At 45.8% G+C, this 22,243-nt stretch overlaps 1 protein-coding gene across 5 annotated transcripts in view; it reads right to left on the reverse strand.

Moving 5' to 3' along the window:
* Positions 1–22,243, reverse strand: part of LOC144792165 (oxysterol-binding protein 2-like) — a 1,552,312-nt gene that overhangs the window by 229,804 nt on the left and 1,300,265 nt on the right. For all 5 annotated transcript variants that reach the window (XM_078667062.1, XM_078667059.1, XM_078667060.1 and 2 more), the window contains one exon: positions 12,506–12,646. In XM_078667062.1, the coding sequence (XP_078523188.1) occupies positions 12,506–12,646 (141 nt within the window). The remainder of the gene's footprint in view (positions 1–12,505; positions 12,647–22,243) is intronic.

The raw sequence follows: 22,243 nt of genomic DNA on the forward strand, positions 1-22,243 counted from the left end.
GCCCTCTGGGATCCTGCCTCTCTGGATTACGAGGCTCTTTTTGCTGTTGCCATGGGGGTTCGGGCTGCCCTCCAGTGGTGGTTGTCCCCTCTGTCTCTTTCCCAGGGGTTCGGTCTCCTTCCCCCTCTGTCTGTGGTTGTTTTGTCCGCAGATGCTGGTGCCTTGGGTTGGGGTGCCGTTCTGGGTGCCTCCATGGCTAAGGGGCGGTGATCCCCTTTTGTGTCCCTCCTGTCCTCCAACTGGGATGTGTTGTGGACGGTTTGGTTGGCTCTTCTGTGGTTTGCTCATCTCCTTCGGGGTTGGGCGGTCTCGGTGTAGACCGACAGTCGGGTGGTTCGTGTTTATGTGAATCGCCAAGGGGGCGTGTGTCGTGCTCTGTTTCTCCTGTCCCGGAAGATAGGTCTTTGGGCAGAGTCGTATCTCTTGTCTCTGACGGCGGTCTATCTTCCGGGGAAGGAGTTTGGGCCTGCGGATTCTTTGAGCAGGGTGTTCCCTTCCTCGGTGTCACTCTGTCTGTCCCCGGCTCTGTTCGGTCTGTTTGTCCTCAGGTTCTGCCTTCCTTGGCTGGATCTTTTTGCCTCGGAGGATTCCGCCCTTCTTCCTCTGTTTTGCAGCGTCGTTATCTCTCCATTGGCGTGGGCCACCGATGCTTTCTCGCTTCCATGGTCGAGGGGTCTGCTATTTGCCTTCCCTCCGTTTGCCGTAATTCCGAGGGTCCTCGGATGTTTCGGTTGGATCGGGCGGAGGTTCCGGAATGGTCTCGGCAGTCTTGGTTCCCCTCATGCTGCCCTTTTATGTTTGCCCTCATTGGAGGTTTCCCCTGTCTCCCTCCCCCCTGCGGGCTCCTCTTCTCAGGATTGCCTCCCTGCGACGCCTCCGGCTGGGGGTTTGGCACTTGAGGGGTTGAGTTTGCTGGGTCTGGGTTGCTCGGTGGAGGTTGCCCAATGTCTCCAGCTTTCTCGGCGTCCTTCCGCCTTGAGGTCGTATGCCCGTCACTGGAAGAATTTCTCCTCCTGGTGTCTTGGGAGGGGTCTCTCTTCTGCCTCCTGTGAGGCCGTGAGGGTGTTGGACTTCTTGCGGGTTGGTTTTCGTCTTGGGGCTTGCGGTTTCTTCCCTGCGGGCGCGATGGGCTGCCATTCTTGCTTTTCGGGGTTCCTCTGTTTCCTCTGTCTCCCCGTTGATGGCTCGCCTTCTGTGGAGTTTCTTGATTCAGCGTCCTGACTCTCGTTCTCCTGTGCCTCCTTGGATTCTTCCCTTGATTCTGCGGGATTTGACGGGTCTTCCTTTTGATCCTTTGGACTCCGTGGCCCTGAAATTCCTTTCTGCTGAGGTAATTTCCTGGTGGCCATTACTTCTGGGCAGAGGGTTGGTAATGTTGGGGCTCTGATGGCTTCTCCCCTCTTTTTGCGCTTTTGCGCTGTCATGGTCGTTCTCCGTCCGAGTCTGTTCTTTCTTCCTGAGGTGGTATCTTCTTTTCACTGTCAGTAGGTTGTTGTTCTCCCGGTGTTTTTTCCGGCTCCTGCCTCTTCTGAGGTGGTGCTCCTCCATTCATTGGATGTGCTGAGGGCTCTCCGCATCTACTTGGTTCGTACGGCTGGTTTCCGTTAGGTTGGTTCCTTGTTTGTCACCTATGGCCTCTTGGGGCTGGGGCTACGGCCTTCTTTGTCCACCTTGTCTCGTTGGGTCAGGGGCACTGTGGTTTCTGCTTACGATTCTGCCCACTGTCCTCTGCCTCCTTCTGTTCAGGGTCGGTCGACTGGGAGCGTTTCGTCCTCCTGGGCCATGTTCATTGGGGCCTCCTTGAGGGACATTTGCAATGCTGCCACATGGGCTTATCCCCATACTTTCGTTTCCCATTATCTGCTTCAGTTGGGGATGGCGGCCTCTGCTGCCTTTGGGGCTCATGTCCTGTCTGCGGTACATGATTGTGTTGTGTGCTGTTTCCCCGTCCCTTTCCTGAGCCCTTCCCTTCCTCCCTGGGTTGGGTTTTCTTCGGGTGATTGTCTGTTTTCGTTCTGGGTTTTCTTTGGTATTCTCAGGATGTTCTATGACGCACTTCCCCCTTTATCCTCACCGGATTGGTGGCGCCATATTGGGGGAAGTGCTGAAAAGTTCTGCTAGGTTTTAGGTTTCTGGGGAGAAGACTAGCTGCTCATTTGTAAGGAATGGGACGGGGAGACCAGGACTCGGAGTAATGGATATTACCGGTGAGTAACTGGGCATTACCTATGAACATTACAAAAAACTCTTTTAGGCCGTCGGATGCACTCTCGGATTTTTATGTACGTTTTTTTCCTGCTAATAAATGACATAGTTGAATAGTCTGGACTAATAATCTTGCACTGGTTCCTTTGGAAAACGACATCCCCCTTATTTTTATAGCATGTGCAACAAACAATTGCACACTTTTCCTGGTTGCGTTTGTTTCTTGTGAATAATACATGACTGCCATTCTAGCATCCATTGTGTGTAAGTTCTTTTCCCACATGTTTTGCTTGCTGGAAAAAAAACAGGTATTTGTAGGGATTGGTTAATGTGAACCAATAAGAATACCTTTGCTACGAAATGAGGGTTAGTTCTCATAATATTTTCTTAATGTGTTTATAAGAAAAGCCTTTGAATAATTAGTACTGAATTTCGCAAACTCTGTAGAGGGATCCGACTAAGGTAAGAAAGGCAGTTTTTAATGTGAGAAGTTTTAGGGTAGCTCTGCATTGGATTAGGTTGTGCTACGAGAACTAAATTAAGGTTCCATGTTGGAAGTGGTATTGTGTTAGGTGGTTGCCCTTCTTTGCTCCTTATAGATATATTTTGAATATTGGAGTTCTGAAACGACTATTCAGCGAGAAGATGTATTAAAAACAACATAATTTGTCTTATTTTGCTATATACTTTACTATTACACCACACAATAAACCATTTCCACTTTGTTGCATAGAACTGGTGACTGGCCAGTTTTCGCGTCTCCTATATGACTGCCATACATTGTGATGGCAAGTTCAGGAGACAGAATTCTAAGCCTCATGAGCCATGCTACCAGGCTGAGGAAGGCCGGATCTCAATGACAAAACCTTTCCTGTAGTGCTATTAATAGGCACTGCTCAGTTTGGAGTCTTTATTATTTGACTCCATGACATTGCTAGTAGATGTGAATACCATGTTTGTCATGGCCATTGAGGAGCAATGCAAATCATTGTAATTTATACTTGCCTTCATTTGTTGAGGACACTCGTAATGATTGGTATCTGTGAAAAACCGTAATCAAACGCTGCGTAGCAATTCATCAACTGTACATTCTACCTTGAGTGAAGCCATGCAGTAGCGGCCAGCATGGCTCGCGGGTAGGGGGGAGTGGGGGGCGTTTGTGCGGTCGGGAGGGGTGTCAATAATAAAAAAATGTTTTTTATGGAAACCTACCTTTCTGCCGGCCCGGGTCCCGCACCTTCACAGCTCCTGCTATCCTGTCTCTGACAGGAACAGGAAGCAGGCAGCCTCCCTCCCCAAAGCAAATCACAACGCTCCAATGTTGTGATTGGTCTGGACTCTGCCCAGCCAGGGGCTGTCATGTTGCAGCCTGCATGGAGAAGTGCAGAGTGTGCATGACTGGTTTGGGCGGCGTGAGAGGGCCAACCAAACAGTCTGTACTGAGGAGTGGGCAAACCCGGGCAGCTTCGACACCCGCCCGCCACCAATGCACAAATAAACATTATTATTATTATTATTATTTATTTTATAGAGCGCGTAGTCACCCTGAGGTATCCCAGCGCTAGGAGCCCTATCCCTTAATTTAGGCGGGTCGAGGGCAGGTAGAAGAAAGAGAAGAGAAAGGGGGGGACAGAAGATCAGTGTTTAGAAAGGGCATGAATCCTTGGGGAAAAAGATGAGTTTTTAGCCGTTTTCTGAAGTGAAGGTATTGTGTTTCTAGTCTCAGGTCGCGGGGGAGCGAGTTCCAAAGGCGTGCAGTTTGGACTGAGAAACGTCTTCCACCTGAGCGGGCTTTCTTGAATCTGGGGGTGGTGATGAAATTTTCTGTGTCCGACCGGAGGGATCTCGTGGATTTATAGGGTGTGATGAGTTTACTGAGAGCAGGGGGGCCTTGCTTTTGTAGTAGTTTGTGGGCAAGGCATAAGGCCTTAAATTTGACCCGCTCCCTTATGGGAAGCCAGTGGAGAAGTTTTAGGGCAGGTTTAGCGGAGGTTCTGGCTTGGGTATTTGTGATAATCCGGGCCGCAGTATTCTGGATTCTTTGTAGCTTGGTAAGGGTCGCTTCAGGGGCGCCTAGATAGATCACATTGCTATAGTCAAGCCTTGAAAGTATCAAGCCTTGAATAAGCAATTTTTGGGAGTTGAAGGGCAAGAGGGGCAGGACTTTCCTCAGTGATTTCAGGAGCCCGAAGCAGGTCCCGGCTACCTTGTTTGCCTGCACAGTAAATGAGAGGTCCGAGTCGAGCCACACACCCAGACTTTTTACCTCTTCTTTTGGGTCAGGGGGGGGCCCATACAGGCTGGCCAGATGTTCGGGGAAAGTGTGAGCCCTTTTGGACCAAGGAGCAAAACTTCAGTTTTTGTCCCGTTTAGTTTTAGGGCTGAGTTGTTCATCCAGCAGTGGACCTGCGTAAGGCAGTTGAATAGGTCTGCTGATTGTTGTCTGGGGTGAGATAGAGACACCACTAGTTGTGTGTCGTCGGCGTAGCTGACGACGCTCACTCCGAATGGGGTGATAACCTCCTCCAATGTGGACATATAGATATTAAATAGAGTGGGGCTCAGGGAGGAGCCCTGAGGCACCCCACATTGGAGGGGAATTTCGGAGGAGCGGGCGTTCTTCTCCCAGATCTGATAGGTCCGTTGAGCTAAGAAGGATGCGATCCAGGAAAGGGCTGAACCCTCCACACCTACTCTCTTAAGTCTTTTAATGAGAAGTTGGTGGTTGACGGTGTCGAATGCCGCACTTAGGTCGAGGAGGATCACTGCCACTGATCCTCCCCCGTCCAGTAGTGTTCTGGCTTCCTCAACCGCTGCCAGGAGGGCGATGTCAGTGCCCTGTCCTGGGCGAAAGCCCGTCTGGGAAGTTTTTAGTTTGTTGTTGCTCTCCAGGAACTGAGAGAGTTTCCTATTAATCAATTTTTCAGCAATCTTGCTGACTCCCGGGAGTAGGGAGATAGGCCTGTAGTTGGCCAAATTTTCGGGGTCAAGGAAGGGTTTCTTTAGTAGAGCTTTTACGACGGCCGTCTTCCAGCTCGGGGGTACAACTCCCTGTTGGAATGAGGCATTGATCAGATGTGTCAGGGGAGGAATGATCGTGGGAGCTACCTCTTTGAGGATCCGGAGTGGGGCGGGGTCCCTGGGAGATCCGCTCTTTATGGAATTCAGCGTGTTTCCTACCTCTTCAGTTGTGACTTGTCCCCAAGAGGAGAGACGGGTAGGTGTTATGGAATGTGGGAGATCGTTTTTCTCACACGGATTAGCGAGGGGGATTGAATCGAGAATTGTTTGGATTTTGTCATGAAAGAAATTAGCCAATTGTTGGCACTTTTCCTGATCAGCTTTGGGATCTGTGGGGTGTCTTGGTCCCTGTTCTGGGGTTTTCAAAAGCTCTTTAAGGATGGCGTAGGATTCCTTACTGGAGCATACCGCTTTCTCTATTCTCTCCTGGAAAAAAGCGCTTTTAATTTTTCGAATAGCGGTTTTGTAAGTTAGAAGGGAGGTGGAATAGATGTCTTTGTTACTCTTCGATTTGTTTTTCCTCCAAGAGCGTTCCGTTCTCTTACACTCTTGGCGCAGGGCTTTAAGCTCTGGAGTGTACCATAGAGCCGATGGTGTTCTTTTAGGATGTTTAAAGGTCATCGTTTTAGGGAGAAGTGTGTCTAAAGAGGAGGTAATCCACTCATCAAACTGCTTGTCAGCCGTGGTAGGGTCGGTGGAGAGCTCGGGGGTGGATTCTGCAAGGATGGCGGCCCATTCCCCAGGTGTGAGTTTATGCCACCGTCTGTCGGTTACCTGAATTTTAGTGGTTAGGGGGTTCATGGTGGAGATTTCCCAAGAAATAAGGACCAAAAAATGGTCCGTCCTTGGGAGGGACACGGGTGGTTTGGTGGTGATAGTTGCTACATTAGTAAGGATGGGATCCAGTAGGTGTCCCTTCTCATGGGTAGGCTCATTGTTGACCAGTCGGATATTGAGTGACATATGGTCTTGCCGAAGGTCAGAGGCTATCCGGTCCGTAGGGTCCATGAAGTGGAGGTTTAGGTCACCTAACATGAGGAAGTTGGAGGTAGCAGATGCTAGTTGTGACACTGATTCAAGGACGGCGTTGATGAAATTGCCGGGAGCACCTGGGGGGCGGTAGATCAAAAGCCCTGACAGGGAGTGAACTGGGGAGGTTTGGATGGAGAATTGACAGCTTTCGCAATCCTCAATGTGGGCATTGGAGGTTCTACAGGTAAATTGGTCCCTGAAGATTATGGCTACCCCCCCTCCCCTCCCTTTGGGTCTGTGTAAGGCTTGGCAGAGGTACCCTGCGGGAAGGGCCGAGACAATGTCTGAGTCAGAGCCATCTGATAGCCATGTCTCCGTTAAAAAGAGTAGGTCGAAATCCTGATCTTGGGTTAGCAGGTTGATTTCGAGAGCATGTTTGGGAAGGGAGCGGCAATTAAGAAGTCCTATTTTCAGTTCGGGTTTTATCGAGCTCAGGGGGGTCGGGTTGCAGCGCGTGCAGTTGGAGAAGGGTTTGCCATCAATGTGCGTGTGGTAGCAGGCAAGATCTTTCTTAGGTTGGAGTGCGCGGAGCGCTTCTCCCGTATATACCACACGGTCATGAGGGCTATTCGGCAGAGTCCCTGGGCCTGGGTCCGTCTGGGCCCGGACGGGCCCAGACGGGCTTGCCTTTGGCGCGCAAACGGCGCACCCGCTGCGCCCGTCCGCTGCGCGTCCGGTGAAGGCACATGTTTTATGGGAGCTAAGAGAGGCAGAGGGGCGTGGCCTCGAAGTGGGCGTGGCCTTGCTGCACGCCGTCAATGGCGGCAGAGATAGAGAGAATACAGCCTCTGTGACAGCGCTAGCTCCGCTGCCCAGAACGCTCGATCAGAGGGTGCCAGCAAGCAAAGTAGGTGCGTTATAGTTTTAAAAAACACAAGTTATCAGTGACACAAAGGTTTAAAGATAGTATTTCTGTCTCCCGGCTTCTTTGCCTCAGGAGGGAAAGTGGCTCATGCACACAGCGCTCGCGTTCAGCGCTTATATACACAGGGCGGGGGGCGTGGCCTCGAAGTGGGCGTGGCCTTGCTGCACGCCATCAATGGCGGCAGAGATAGAGAGAATACAGCCTCTGTGACAGCGCTAGCTCCGCTGCCCAGAACGCTCGATCAGAAGGTGCCAGCAAGCAAAGTAGGTGCGTTATAGTTTTAAAAAACACAAGTTATCAGTGACACAAAGGTTTAAAAATAGTATTTCTGTCTCCCGGCTTCTTTGCCTCAGGAGGGAAAGTGGCTCATGACATAAAATGGTAATACCCAAAAGTTATTACAATTTTATATATTGGTTTTCTGGCACAAAACTAAACCAAAGGGGATGATGGACGGAGTGTTGAACCTTTGCATGCACTCACCCCAAACTGCCAAGCCATGTCTTCCCTGGACCGGAAACAAGCATCCTGGGGCAGGTTTCTGGCTCATCAGCCATCATCAGCCAGGCTACCTTGAATCCAGTGGCAAAGTGAGCAAGGGACCCCTGTCTGGGCATACCCTGCCAACTTACGGCGAACAAAGCAAAACCAAAGGGGATGATGGACGGAGGTTGAACATTGCATTCACTCACCCCCAGTCAACTGATGTGGGTTTAATCCATCATCACTCTTTAGCTCACTCCGCCACCCCAGTTCAGACATGGCCATATGCAAATCAGTCTGACCCTGTGCCTCTTGGGAACAGTCCAGCCCGAACTGCCAAGCCATGTCTTCCCTGGACCGGAAACAAGCATCCTTGGACTGGTTTCTGGCTAATCAGCCATCATCAGCCAGGCTAGCTTGAATCCAGTGGCAAAGTGAGCAAGGGACCCACGTCTGGGCATACCCTGCCAACTGAGGGCGAACAAAGCAAAACCAAAGGGGATGATGGACGGAGTGTTGAACATTGCAAGCACTGACCCCCAGTTAACTGATCTGGGTTTAATCCATCATCATTCTTTAACTCACTCCGCAACCCCAGTTCAGACAAGCCATATGCAAATCAGTCTGACCTTGTGCCTCAAGGGAACAGTCCAGCCCGAACTGTCAAGCCATGTCTTCCCTGGACCGGAAACAAGCATCCTGGGCAGGTTTCTGGCTCATCAGCCATCATCAGCCAGGCTACCTTGAATCCAGTGGCAAAGTGAGCAAGGGACCCCTGTCTGGGCATACCCTGCCAACTTACGGCGAACAAAGCAAAACCAAAGGGGATGATGGACGGAGGTTGAACATTGCATTCACTCACCCCCAGTCAACTGATCTGGGTTTAATCCATCATCACTCTTTAGCTCACTCCGCCACCCCAGTTCAGACATGGCCATATGCAAATCAGTCTGACCCTGTGCCTCTTGGGAACAGTCCAGCCCGAACTGCCAAGCCATGTCTTCCCTGGACCGGAAACAAGCATCCTTGGACTGGTTTCTGGCTAATCAGCCGTCATCAGCCAGGCTAGCTTGAATCCAGTGGCAAAGTGAGCAAGGGACCCACGTCTGGGCATACCCTGCCAACTGAGGGCGAACAAAGCAAAACCAAAGGGGATGATGGACGGAGTGTTGAACATTGCAAGCACTGACCCCCAGTTAACTGCTCTGGGTTTAATCCATCATCATTCTTTAACTCACTCCGCAACCCCAGTTCAGACATGGCCATATGCAAATCAGTCTGACCTTGTGCCTCAAGGGAACAGTCCAGCCCGAACTGCCAAGCCATGTCTTCCCTGGACCGGAAACAAGCATCATGGGACCGGTTTCTGGCTAATCAGCCATCATCAGCCAGGCTAGCTTGAATCCAGTGGCAAAGTGAGCTAGGGACCCACGTCCGGGCATACCCTGCCATCTTGGGGCAAACAAAGCAAAACCAAGGGGGATGATGGACGGAGTTTTGAACATTGCAAGCACTCACCCCCGTCAACTGTTCTGGGTTTAATCCATCATCATTCATTAGCAAGAAAGCAATGGGGCGAAGCTCCTCCGCCCTTGTGGAGGAGCTGCCCCTGGAGCTGTGAATACCTGGGTGCAAAGTTGTGGCATTTTGTGTTTTGTCTTTCGGCACACAGGTCTATTCTTGGAATTCCTCATGTTTTGAAAATCATGTCCACTACCTCTAGGTTTAGTTCCCACTCATGGGACAATCTCTCTTGTCTACATCGTTTTTCTTCCTCTGTTTTCTTCTCCGGGTAAATGAGCTGCAACTAGTGCTATGTTGTTGTTGGTAGCCAACAGACATATTTCTTGTGCTAATATTGATACCTGACATGATATTCTTCCTCCCCGTTTATGGATGTAAAACACTGCAGTAGCTTTGTCCATTTGTACTTAAATAGTCCTTCATTCTATTTCTGAATGAAAGGCATCAAACTCTTTCCTATTTTTAAGCAAGTCTGCCACCTTGGCTTCGAGTTGTTGCTCTCTCTTTTTGGCATTGAAAGCTTTTTTTTTTAGCTTTGACGTCATGGGCAGATTCAATCCTCTTTTTATGAATGGAAAGAGTATCCTTCTCCTTGACCTTCATCTGATCACGATCACTCTCCGAGGTCGAGACAGAGTCTGAAGGCTTGTCTGGACCGGTGTTTTTTTCTTTCGCCCCAGAGGAATTCTTTTTCTTTTCATCTCCTTTGGCTGCAGAGTGTTTTTCTTACACTACACCGTCAAGTCCGCTTTCTTCCACACTGAATCTAAGGATCCTGACCGCTCCAAGAGGCTTTCCCTCGAGGCATTGTAGGCCGAGTTGTTTTTGACATACAGATAATTCTTTTGCCACACACTGGTGCTCAAATTTCAACGTCTGAACCATCTTGATCTCCCTAAGCTTCAGTCTCTGTGACTACATCTGAATCTTCCCCTGACATAAGTCACAGATCCATAAGTGCAGTATCCTTGGCTTGGACTAAGCATAATGTGCCCACCTCTGCCTGTCTTCTGGTTGAAAGGTTAGAAGGCTGCACTAAGCTTGACACTTTTCATATTTATAATCTTTGAATATGTATAATTTACACAACTTACGTGAGTCTTTCCTGGCTAACCTGTAGTGGCACTTGTGGCAAAATCTAAAGAGTGTATTTTCCATTACCCCCCCCCCTCTTAATATTTTGCATCAACCCAGGGATATCTTAATTGGCACTGTGTAATTATGCTTGATGTCATAGGGAGTAACTCCTCCTCTGGTTGACGCCCCCAAAGAAATACTCATACCTTACATATCGTTTTTGGACTCAAATGCTGGAATAATACATAGCATGTGAATATACAGGATATTAATGCAGTAAAACTAGCAGGTGTTCCATACATATTAAGTAATTCTGCCTTCCAAACTGAGGCGAGCCACATCCACTCTGCTCATCTTTGCGTCATATCCCATTCTCCACCTGCAAACCATTTTAGAAAACGACTTTTCTCTCTTCTGAGGTTCTGTGGCTATTCCACTTTAAACCACTGCCACTCTTCTTCATAGCCCACCCATGTATTTCCTTCTTCAGCATTAAATCCCCTGCAGAGTCCCTTCCCATCAATTTCCCCCAAAAAGCTTTTTGCTTCTTAATAAGAGATACGGCTTCACTCTTCGCTAATTGCCTTGTCCCTTTGCAGCCCAAGTTTGAAAACAACCTATCGCCGACTGTGTTTATTCACCCCCTCCAACTTTCCACCCATATTCTTCTTCTTTTGGGCAATCTATCCACTGCCATCAGTGCTAGCTCCCCCTAAGTTCACACATTTCTACAACACAGCTCTGCTTCTATTGCCCTTCTTTGCTGACTGCCTCTGAGTTTACCTCTCAATCTCCCTCACCCAGTTCCACTTCTGTGGCATCACCAGTTTCCCTTAATTGTTGGTACCACAGCTGCTCTCCTTCAACATTTAAATTAGTACATCCGATCATTACACGTCAGCCACACATCACCACACATCAAAAGGGAGTCTTTCTTCTCTAATGATGTATTCAAAGGTTTTGCTGTAGTTGGCTTACTGTTTGATTAACACATTTCTCTAAACATTTTACTCGTAAACCCGTTATTCTAACCAGTACTGATCTAGATGAAGAAAAAACCCAGAAGTATGAGAGAATGCCACTACAGCAAGAAGTCAACGCCTTCTTTTGTTTTTAGCTATAGTCATGCGTTTTTGAAGAAATAAGCAGGGCAAGGTGACTTCGGCCGCTAATCTCACAGTAATGAAAAAAGAGGACATTGTGTGACAATTGCCTGACTTATTCAGACTGCATTTTAAATATGAAAATCTATATGGTGATGTCAGTAAATTATTTACACGAACAGGTTATGCAGATACAAAATAATGAGGAAGATTATCTACACCAGCCATGCCCCTCTTCCTAATTTTCGGTGAATGCTCCAAGGGGGCAACTGCTCAAACCTCATCTCCCTCTCACATAAGCTCTCATTCCCAAACAAAGTGAGAACAATGTCATAAAGACAACAATGCACACAAACCTAGAACATTAAGAAAATCCTTTCCCAGCACTATTGTTGGCCCAGGCAAATTCCCATTCTAACTCTCCAGTCAAAGACAATTTTGGGGCAAGTGCTTGTCATCGATGTAATGCAAATTATGGGGCAGACTGGTTGAATAGGGTAGACAGAGTTGGATGGGGGTGGAAGGGGATATTCCACGATTCAGCCTCCTCATCTGATCTGATGCTCTGAAACGGGGCCATTAGATGGAACCAGTGTCAGTAGTCCACTCTACCAGCATCTATTCAGATCATTACAGATGTCAAACATGCATTTATGAATATGGTGGGTGAAACAAAAAAGAAAGAGAGAAAGAAGAGAAATAAACACCAGAGGGAAAAGACAAGGACAAGAGCAAAACCTGAGACTGCTAAGAAGGGGATTACACAAATTTCAGAACTAATAAAATGGAATGATTTATCACAGCAGCGACTAGGGAAAAATGTGATCATGCATATGATATTCAGGATTACATAAAAACAAGATGACAGAAACATCGTTTTTCACCTTTATAATTCCATATTTCAATATATATCCCCATCCTGTCTTCCCTACATACTGACTTCTTTTTTTCTACTTCTAAATCATTTTAAACTGGACCTTTTGAATTGGTATACTATACGATTTTCTCTGCTACTCTGATGTTTTTAGGATACATCCTCTGGTATCTCAGTGGTCAGATTCATACTATTATTTACTGCCATGTGCTTTCATTACGCATCACCTCGACCAAGATTAACACTGATTAGCCAGAAACGACTGGATATTCCATTACAACATGAACGCACTATGAACTTAGCATGGAAGAGCTGACTTACAGGCATGGGGATCTTGGACAGCTCCTTGCCAATGCAGTTTTTCATTATGCTCCAAAGGTTAAGGCTGTAGTTTGGCTTGTCAGGGATTCGGGTTCTTCTCGTACTCTTTGACCTTGGCATCCTGCACAGAGGGTCACGCAACTGGTGAAGAAAAGATAGAAATAATACACTGAAAATCGTATAACAACTGTGTGAGGTTGTAAGGTAGCTCATTAAATTAGACCCCACTCATAAATTCCCTGGACGTCAGAGCCTAGTGAAAATGTTGGAATTGCTTTACTGTCACCTTATGTTAAAGTTGTATCAAGGAAATGTAGACACATTTTTGCAGTTGAATAGCATTCCACAATTTTGAGTAATTCTATATCTATTTTGAACTTATGTATACATTTCCCCAAAAAATATTGTAACAATTAGGATGTAAAACACAAAAAGTCTCTAAATGTGTTTAAGGTGTTAAATTCATCTGGGTTCCCTTAATGTTCTAATGATATAAAATATATCAGTCATGCACCCTGAAGAGTGGTTAATCTTGTAAAATGAAAGTAATTGAGCGTAGTGTAATATGTTGGTCACACTGTGTAAAGTGTGGCTTTCGTGTGTGACTGTATATTTATATCACAAGCTATTGTATGCCTATTCACAATTGGAGGTAGGATCTCAAACAGGAAGCTACGTGGACAAATTGTTGTGTGGCCGACTAACGTTAGAATGTCTTTGGAAAATCAGCGCAAGACAGCAAGAGTAAATAGCGATGAAGTGAGAAATTTGGAAAATGTACCTTACTGCCTTCACTTTTAGTGAATGATATGGAAATGGAGCTTATCTGGTCGACACAAAAGCCGAAATGATTTCACAAAACAGTAACTTTGGGGCAGTAATTTCATGGACTCCCTTCGAAGAGTTAGGGTTTACTTTAGGAGTGCTGGGAATATTAGCAGAAGGTGTTTAGAACTCAGCTAGGTGATAGGTGCGACCACCTTTTACACTATTGCTTAGTTACTGTACTGCACTTAGGAGAAGACATATCTAACACTTCAACCACAGCCAGTTTATAACTTTAAATATACTGTTTCTATAGGAAAACACAATCCTTATTGGTTAGATATTGCAAACAGCCCATATATATATACACTCACAGGTGGGCACTCTGGTATAATCAATATATTGAAATGCAAGGGAACAGATTGAAATTGATAGAACTGCTCCTACGTTCTATAATCAGAGTAACTCAAATAATGGGCACCAACAAATTAAGGTTTTTGAGGACTCCATGAGAAATCTAGTATCACAACCAGGAGCAGGTAAGAGCAGTGGGGCGGGGTGGGACTTGACAGACGAGGAGGGAAAATTAAATATTTAATTTTCCCTCGTCGTCGTCTGTCGACTCCCCACCCACCCGGCCCCCTGCCTGCTCCTGATCACAGCCCCTTTCAGAGGGCCACAGGCATTTTGGCATTATACTGCTGCTGTCCCGAGGCCCGTCCTACTATGTCCTAAGTAAATTGGCCAAGTACTACTACTTTCAGCACTTAACACTCAGTGGTAGTGTGGGTCGAGCAATCCAAGGCTCTTTGAAGGGGAGGTAGGTGTAAGGCTTACACAGGTTCAAGACTCAAGTGTAAATAGTAACAGCAATAAGCTAATTGTCCAGTCAAATACCTGCTTTTATGAAAAAAGGGAGTATTTTATTGTAAACACAAAGCATAGAAAAAAAGCACACTAAATAATTCACGATGTCTCTTAAGGTTGGCGTGCTAGTTTCATCCTGGACAGAATCCCTGAGTCCCTCATTTTCTTCTAGTGGTGTTGGTTATTCCCTCATTCAGCAACGAGGGCAACTTCCAAATGGGGGCCACACTCATCCCCACACAACAAAGTCTACGATTGACCTTAAAAGTCAATGTTAGCAGAGTCGGGTGCTCAGTTTCTGCAAGTCCCCAGCAGGCCAGGCGGCCTAGAACAGTTTTACTTGACCTGATGGCCAGCAAACATAGGGGGACCATGGTGCTTCTTCCAGGGTTCTGGTCTTTCAATGCTGAGGGCCCGGCAATTCTCATGGCCTATCTCCGATGACACGTCAGGCCTCCTCAGTCTTCAGACAGTCTGTGTCAGTGTTGGATGTCCTCTCTCAGCTGCTGCAGCAATCAGTAAGTGTTCTTCAGGGCATCCTTACCATGACGATCCAGGGGGACAGCCCTGACTTCACAGAGTCTCCTCTGGGCATGGGGGAGGGGTTTCACTGACTTCGTGTTCGCACATACGTGATGACCTTATCTTCACAGTGGCCCCCATCGTGATCACACAAGAGTTGCTGATCTCGGTTTGCACTCAGGCAACAGATTTAACTTATTGGAGACCTCCTTCACAGAACACGGTTGGGGGCATGGAGTTTAGTGTGCACAAGGACAATATCCCTAGCTACACAGTGGCCACTTTCCTGGCCACATGGGGGTTGGTGACTTCAGCGTGCACACTGGTGGTGGCCTGAGTTCCACAGCGGCCTTCCTTGGCACACGGCGGTCACCGATCTCAGCTCTCACAAGGATGATGACTCCAGGTTCATGGTAGCTCCCTCTTTGGAGACAGTGGTTGCTGATCTCAGCTTTCCGAAAACCGCCGGGCATAGCTTCCACAAATGCGAGCGCATGACCTGTGCTCTTGCAATGGTCCAACTCAAAGGGATCCACCTAGCAGGATCCTCACTGGGCCTCACTTCGCTCCAGGCGCTCTCCTGTTCCTCACAGTATCCACTGGTCCTTCCAGACAGACAGAACATTAATGTTCCAGCGCCAGGACACTCCCTTGACATAGGTAAGATGACCTTCTCACGGGTATATTGCCATCCCCATGTGTGTGTCACTTAACTCCTGGTAAGAGCAGTAACCTTCTACTATTACGAAGGTAGACCTTGCTGCACCCCTCATGGTTTAACAAGATCACATTACCTTGATACTGGCTTAGGTAATGGCACACATGCATGATCCGTGTTTGCCTATGACCAAAGATCGGTTTCGGGGATCCAGATATTCATGCAGCTGGAACACTCAGAGTGGTGATGCGCCCCAGTCACTATAAAGGATTATTTTCCAACCAACATTTAGTTTTTGGAAAATCGAGTATTTTCTCCTCCTAAAGAGAATTATTAAATAATTCTTGGCGAACTTTATTCTTAACCTGACCACCACAACACCTACCTGCCTAAAGTAGTGATGGCAGAGAATGCCATAGCCAATTGATGGATGTACTTTACTCGAAGGCATCTGAGAAGAGTGAAAAACTGTGAAAATAAGAAGTAAATACAAATGTTTCAGAGAATCAATAGTCTGCTGTCTTTTGAGACTCTTGATAAATTCAGATTAGTTTGAGGACACCGTCAGTCAGTGCCTTCATAGGAAGGCACTGACTGTAGAGTAAGAGGTGTGGGACAAAGTGCTAACACACATCTACTAAAATGTAGAAAATCAAGTAAGTTAGTGAAGTTGACTCTCATAGTAGTCAAGTGGAACTGTCACTTTAGACCCTGAGCACTGTGTCAGAGAACAGAACACTAGAAGAAAATATTATATGTAGAGAGGGTTAATATCCGTAATGGTGAGGAAAGGCAGGTCATTGATAGAATTCTCCACGTAGAGCTGAGAACTTTGGTAGTTAGTGGAACGGGACGACAATGGATAGAGAGTGGAAATTCGAATCAAAATCTATAGGGTAGATACCACTCCTTACATTGTTTTCTCAGTTCTTAGAGAACATTTGGCAGATTCAGGGCAAAATTCTTTCGCCCTCCGCTTCTACTGGTGCAGCCATTGCCAGATTGTTATTAGCCCCAGAAGTCTTTTAGATTTGCCCACACTGGTTTGGGACAACCATTACTCTCTACTTCTGTATAGAGATTCATATTAGACTGAATTTTACGTGTCCTTCAGAAGATGCAAATGTTGTTTATTGTATACATGAAAATGTTAACTAATATTTTAACTTGTAGTTTTATTGATTACAATGGTATTTTTAAATGTTTCTTTTGTATATTTGTGTTTTTATTTTAACTAACCATTATCTTATTAATTGCATAATCAGATGGGTCTATGTACTGTGCCAACGTTTCTGACTTTTATGGTCTATTGCCGAAATAAAGTATTCAAACAGAAACCAGAATGAAAGAATGTCTATAGTCACAAAGACAATCAAAGTGTTACATTCAATGGAACCAAAATTATTAATTTATGGTTTGGGCAATTGTACATTCATTATATAGAACGTCTCACAAAAATGTAAACAATCAGAACAAATGTGGGTCTCTGGATGTAGCCGAATACCAATAACACAATGCTCATGCAGTTAGATCAGATGGAAAAAACTGTCCACTCTTGATGTGATTATTATGGATTGTCACAAGTCAAACAGAATTTCCTGATAACAGCTCTTTGTGGACACAACACAGAGCTTCATACATGGAGAGATGCTTCGGCAACCAATGAACCAATCTTAGGTCCTTGTATTCCTAAAATTAAATGATCCTCAGAGACTTTGGGTCTTACTAATAACTTAAAAGAATTTGAATGACGGGATTTATCACAACTTCATTTTCAGCTGTATCGAATACTAGAATGCAATGCTAGTTAATCAAGAGCAGTGTGGCTTTGTTAGAGGCCAATCGTGAGGGAACATTTTTCAGGTTCAGCTAAGAATAGGTCTGTTTGGTGGAGGGTAATGACAACACATTTACTTCAGTTAAGTGGCTTAAAGGCAGCAGAACGAAACATTTACTATTAAAACGTACAGAGATCAGTATAAAACAACAATTGTTTATTGTTTCGGTTAATAAATACCATTGACAATAAATCCAGGAATACGCTTGAAATAACAAACACTATAATAAAATAACAAAGGTGTCTAATATCAATCACAAATAAACAAATAGATCTGGTCTTTCGTTTTAAATATAGCTAAATAAATGTATTAGCTAAAGAGTGATTTGGGCCTATAAACTTTATTACTGGGTTATGCAATAAAAGTTTTTTAAAAACCTAAAAAGCACTGAGGTTACATACAACCACTCCCTCTGAGTACTAACTGTAACAACGCAACACTTTCGTAGACATTGTTTTTTAAATATTTCTGCTCATGCTTTGTGCCAGATTGTTGGCCATCTTGGAATGTTTCTTTCTTTATTTGAAGAAAAAACATTTTATTAACATACACTTCTTAATAACATATTGATTATATCAACACTGAATAATTATACCACCACGTGCACAAATAACACATCAATGAATTCTTATTTTGTGGCGTCACAATACATGATGTATTTAATATATTGCAAAGTCTGTATGATATGACCAGTAGTGTCAGTGGAGTCCTGTTTTACCCTTAACAACATCTGTATGTCAGCTAAGGCGCGCAACGCCCTTTGGGCTCAAAGAGCTTCACCCCGCCGTTGTGTGTATCAGCCCAGGCTGAGACAGCTTCCCAGGCTGGTGACCATCTTATTGCAGCCGCACCCGAGTACTTCACAGATCTTTAAAAGACCATATACTTGTTAACAAGGCTTTGTTGTGTTTTCACCCCTTTTAGCGCCCCTGCAGCTCTACTCTGCCTATTGCTGCAGGGAGACTGAGCCCCCCCCCACCGACATTTTTATTAGCTCCTCCCGAAATTTGGCTCTGGTTGCGCTTCTGTGTCAGCGGATTGTAATTTTTTTCTGGAGTGACTTCAGAATCTCACTAAGAGTTCAGCCAATTTTTGGGGCATCCGTTTGTCCCGTATACCACTTTTTTGGCGCTCATAAACCAATCCATATTTGTTTTCCAGAGCTTCACTGTTGGTAAACTTGTTTTCTTGAAGCTTTGAACAATGTCTCGTCTAGTCCCCATTAATGCTAAATTACAGATTATCCTTTGGAATGTTGGTATTGTGGTATCTCTCCATATACCTAGGACTGCTAATGCGACAGTAGTGGGAAAGTGTACCCCAGTGTCATATCAATCTGGTTTTTGATATTGCACCAGAATTGTTGCATTTAGATGCATTACCAAAAATGTGTATGGGGTCCCCGTTTTGCTACACCCTTGAGGCATCTGTCATTCCCTTTCCACCCAATTTTCATTAATTGTGCTCTAGTGTAGTAAATGCAATGTAGAATCCTCAATTGTACAAGTCTGAATCCCGCCTTCATTACTACCCCTCTTGGATGTATGCAGCCGTAAGTTACCCCTGAGTATTATTAATCAGCATTATATAAATTTGGGATGTAATGTGTCTTTTGAAGTTAGCTGCAATGCCTCTGTATTCTGGTGGGGATTCTTCCTGCATGGCATATAGTGCAGTCAATATACTTGAAGGGTGTGTTTAAGCTGTGTATATTTGGATGTTAGATATTCAATAGTTCATATTTCTTTTAAATGCTTTTATGAACTCGGATCCCCAAATATTTCCTATTTTAGAAAAGCTATTTAGTCCCATTTGTGAAAACCTTACAAATCCCACACCTCTGGCAACAGTCCTGATTTCCAACAATTTGTAAATGAACAACCCCTTGGTAACCTATATCTGAATGAACAATCCGGTATAAAGATAAAGACCAGAAGAACATGTGAAACGAAATACATACTTAATTATGTCTAACACAAAGATCTGAATCATTTTTAATTCTAATCAGTGGGGTATAAAAACCTCCTGAGTGATAAATGACATCATAACTAATAATACACAACTAAAGCAAAAAGAATCATGAAAACAATTTCAAACACAGGTTACACACACCTTATAATACACAAAGTGAAAACCAATAAGTGACAAAGACAAATAACATTCTTAACAATTAAAAATATTCAATATGTGCAATACAAAACTAGCATACTGTTTACAAAATGCATAATTCAATAGCAATCAAATGGTAATATCTATGGCTAGAAAATATTTGGCATATATGATAAAAATGTCATTGCGAACTGTATCAGTGGCTATAATGATTTCATTTTCTACGTGCGTTTAGGCGAACAGGAACTCCTTCTTCTGGAAATCCCACACTTGGAATGAAAACCTGCAATATTTCACATGTTCATATTGGGCCACTGACAGACAAAAATATATATAAACTGAGTCTAAGCTCAAAAGGAACAGATGCCTAAAGAACAAGTTACTTACCTTCGGTAACGCTTTTTCTGGTGGATAAAGTATCTGCCTGTGGATTCCTCACCATGTGAATATCCCCCTGCATCAGCAACGTTCGGAAAATTCTCTTGTAGTATGCCGGCGTGGACGACGCCATAGGAGCACGGCATCGCGCGCGACTCCGACTGACGTCACTGACTCCTTATTAGGCCTATGTCGGCGTGATTACATCAGTTCCGCCCTTTTTTCCGTGCCTTCGAGGCACCCGGACGGACCAATAACAGTAGATATATACATATACAGTGTACACAGTACATAATATCCAAAAATACACACTTAGACTGTAGACAATATAAGAAAAACACCATATAAACACATAAATGCATTTAAACATTGCCATAAACTCAGGTATAGAAGAGTGGACAACGGGGAGGCGGGAGGGTCAGTGAGGAATCCACAAGCAGATACTGTATCCACTAGAAAAAGCGTTACCGAAGGTAAGTAACTTGTTCTCTGATGGATACATCTGCCAGTGGATTCCTCACCTTGTGAATAGATTCCCACAGCAGTCCCCACTCCCGGAGGAGGGTGTCCACTGTCCTATACCAGAAAATCTTGAAGGACAGAGCGCGCAAAATGGCCATCCCTCCTCACCTCACTATCCAAGCAGTAATGTTTTGCAAAAGTGTGGAGGGAGGCCCATGTCGCTGCTCTACAAATGTCCTCTACATGTACACCTCTAGACAAAGCAGATGTTGATGACTTTGCTCTAGTAGAATGAGCACTTCTACCCACTGGAGGTTCCTTACCAGCAAGGGCGTAGCAAATCTTGATGCAAAGTATAATCCATCTTGAGATTGTATGCTTGTGTACAGCTCTTCCTTTCCTGCTGCCAGCAAATCCCACAAAGAGCTGATCATCCACTCGATATTCTTTTGTTCTCTCAAGATAAAAGCTCACCGCCCTGTTAGGGTCTAGACGGTGAAGCCGCTCCTCCTCCTTGGAAGGGTGAGGGGGAGGATAGAAGGTAGGTAGGGTAATGGACTGTCCTAGATGGAAGGGAGTTACCACCTTAGGCAGAAAAGCAGCCCTGGTCCTAAGAACCATTCGTTCAGCATGAATGATCAAGAATGGAGACTTGGAACTAAGAGCTTGAAGCTCACTTACCCTCCGTGCCGAGGTAATTGCAACTAGGAAAACCGTCTTAAAAGACAACAACCTTAAGGGACAATTGTGTAAAGGTTTGAAAGGCGAACCCATTAGAAACGTAAGCACCAAATTCAAGTCCCATTGAGGCACAATAAAAGGAGTAGGAGAATATTTATTTGTAAGGCCCTTTAAAAAACGTAAAACAACAGGAGATTTAAACAAAGACGGCTGATCCGGCAAACAGAGAAATGACAAGGCCGAAAGATATCCTTTGACTGTAGCCACAGCAAACCCTTGCTGAGCTAGAAAAAGAGCAAATTGTAGAATATCGGATAAACGAGCCTTCAAAGGGTCAATAGATTTCTCTCCACACCAAGACACAAATTTAGACCATCTGTATGAATAGATTGACTTGGTGGAGTCACGCCTGGCTGATAAAATGACATCCACCACATCATGTGGGAGAGAAAAGAAATTCAGGTTGCCCCGTTCAATCTCCAGGCATGAAGGTGTAAGGTCTGGAGGTGGGGGTGTAGAACCTGCCCCTCCATCTGAGAGAGGACGTCTGCCCTGAGTGGGAGACGGAGCGGAGGGCACGAGGAGAGGTGGAGAAGATCTGTGTACCACACCCTTCTTGGCCAATCCAGTGCAATCAATATAACTTGGGCCCGGTCTTGGCGAATCTTCCTCAGAACCCGAGGAATCAAGGGTATGGGAGGAAGCGCGCAAAGGAGTCGCGAGCTCCAACTCAACAGAAATGCGTCCCCCAAGGCTCCCTCCACGGAAACTGGAGGCTGCAGAATGACGGGCAGTGAGCATTCTCGCGAGTGGCGAACAGGTCCACCTGAGGAGTCCCCCACGTCCGAAAGACGTGACGAACTTCCTCTGGATGAAGCCTCCACTAGTGGTCGGCTGAAAACTGCCGACAGACTGTCTGCACACACGTTCAGAACTTCGGCCAGATGATTTGCCATCAGACAAATCTGATGATCCTGAACCCAGGACCAGAGACGCAGAGCCTCTCTGCAGAGACACTGCGACCCTACTCCTCCCTGCTTGTTTAAATACCACATTGCGGTGGTGTTGTCCGTCAGGACCTGAACCGACTGCCCGCGAAGGGAAGGGAGGAAGGCCTTGAGCGCCAGACGTATCGCCCGCAATTCCAGAAGGTTGATGTGAAGCAAACTTTCCTATGGAGACCAAAGACCTTTGATCTCCAGATCCCCAGATGAGCACCCCACCCAAGAGTGGAAGCATCCGTTATCATTGTGGCCACCACTGGAGGAAGTTGGAAAGGCTTTCCTTGAGACAGATTGCCCTCCACACTCCACCAGGACAGATCCGCTGCAGTTTCTCTGGAGATCCTGATGGACTCCCTGAGATCTCCGTTGTGTTGATACCACTGCCTGCGGAGGCATCACTGTAGTGCCCTCATATGCCAGCGTGCATGGTTGACCAACAGAATGCAGGAAGCCA

This window comes from Lissotriton helveticus, chromosome 11 (genome assembly GCF_964261635.1).
Source record: "Lissotriton helveticus chromosome 11, aLisHel1.1, whole genome shotgun sequence".
In the NCBI taxonomy this organism is placed as follows: Eukaryota; Metazoa; Chordata; class Amphibia; order Caudata; family Salamandridae; genus Lissotriton; species Lissotriton helveticus.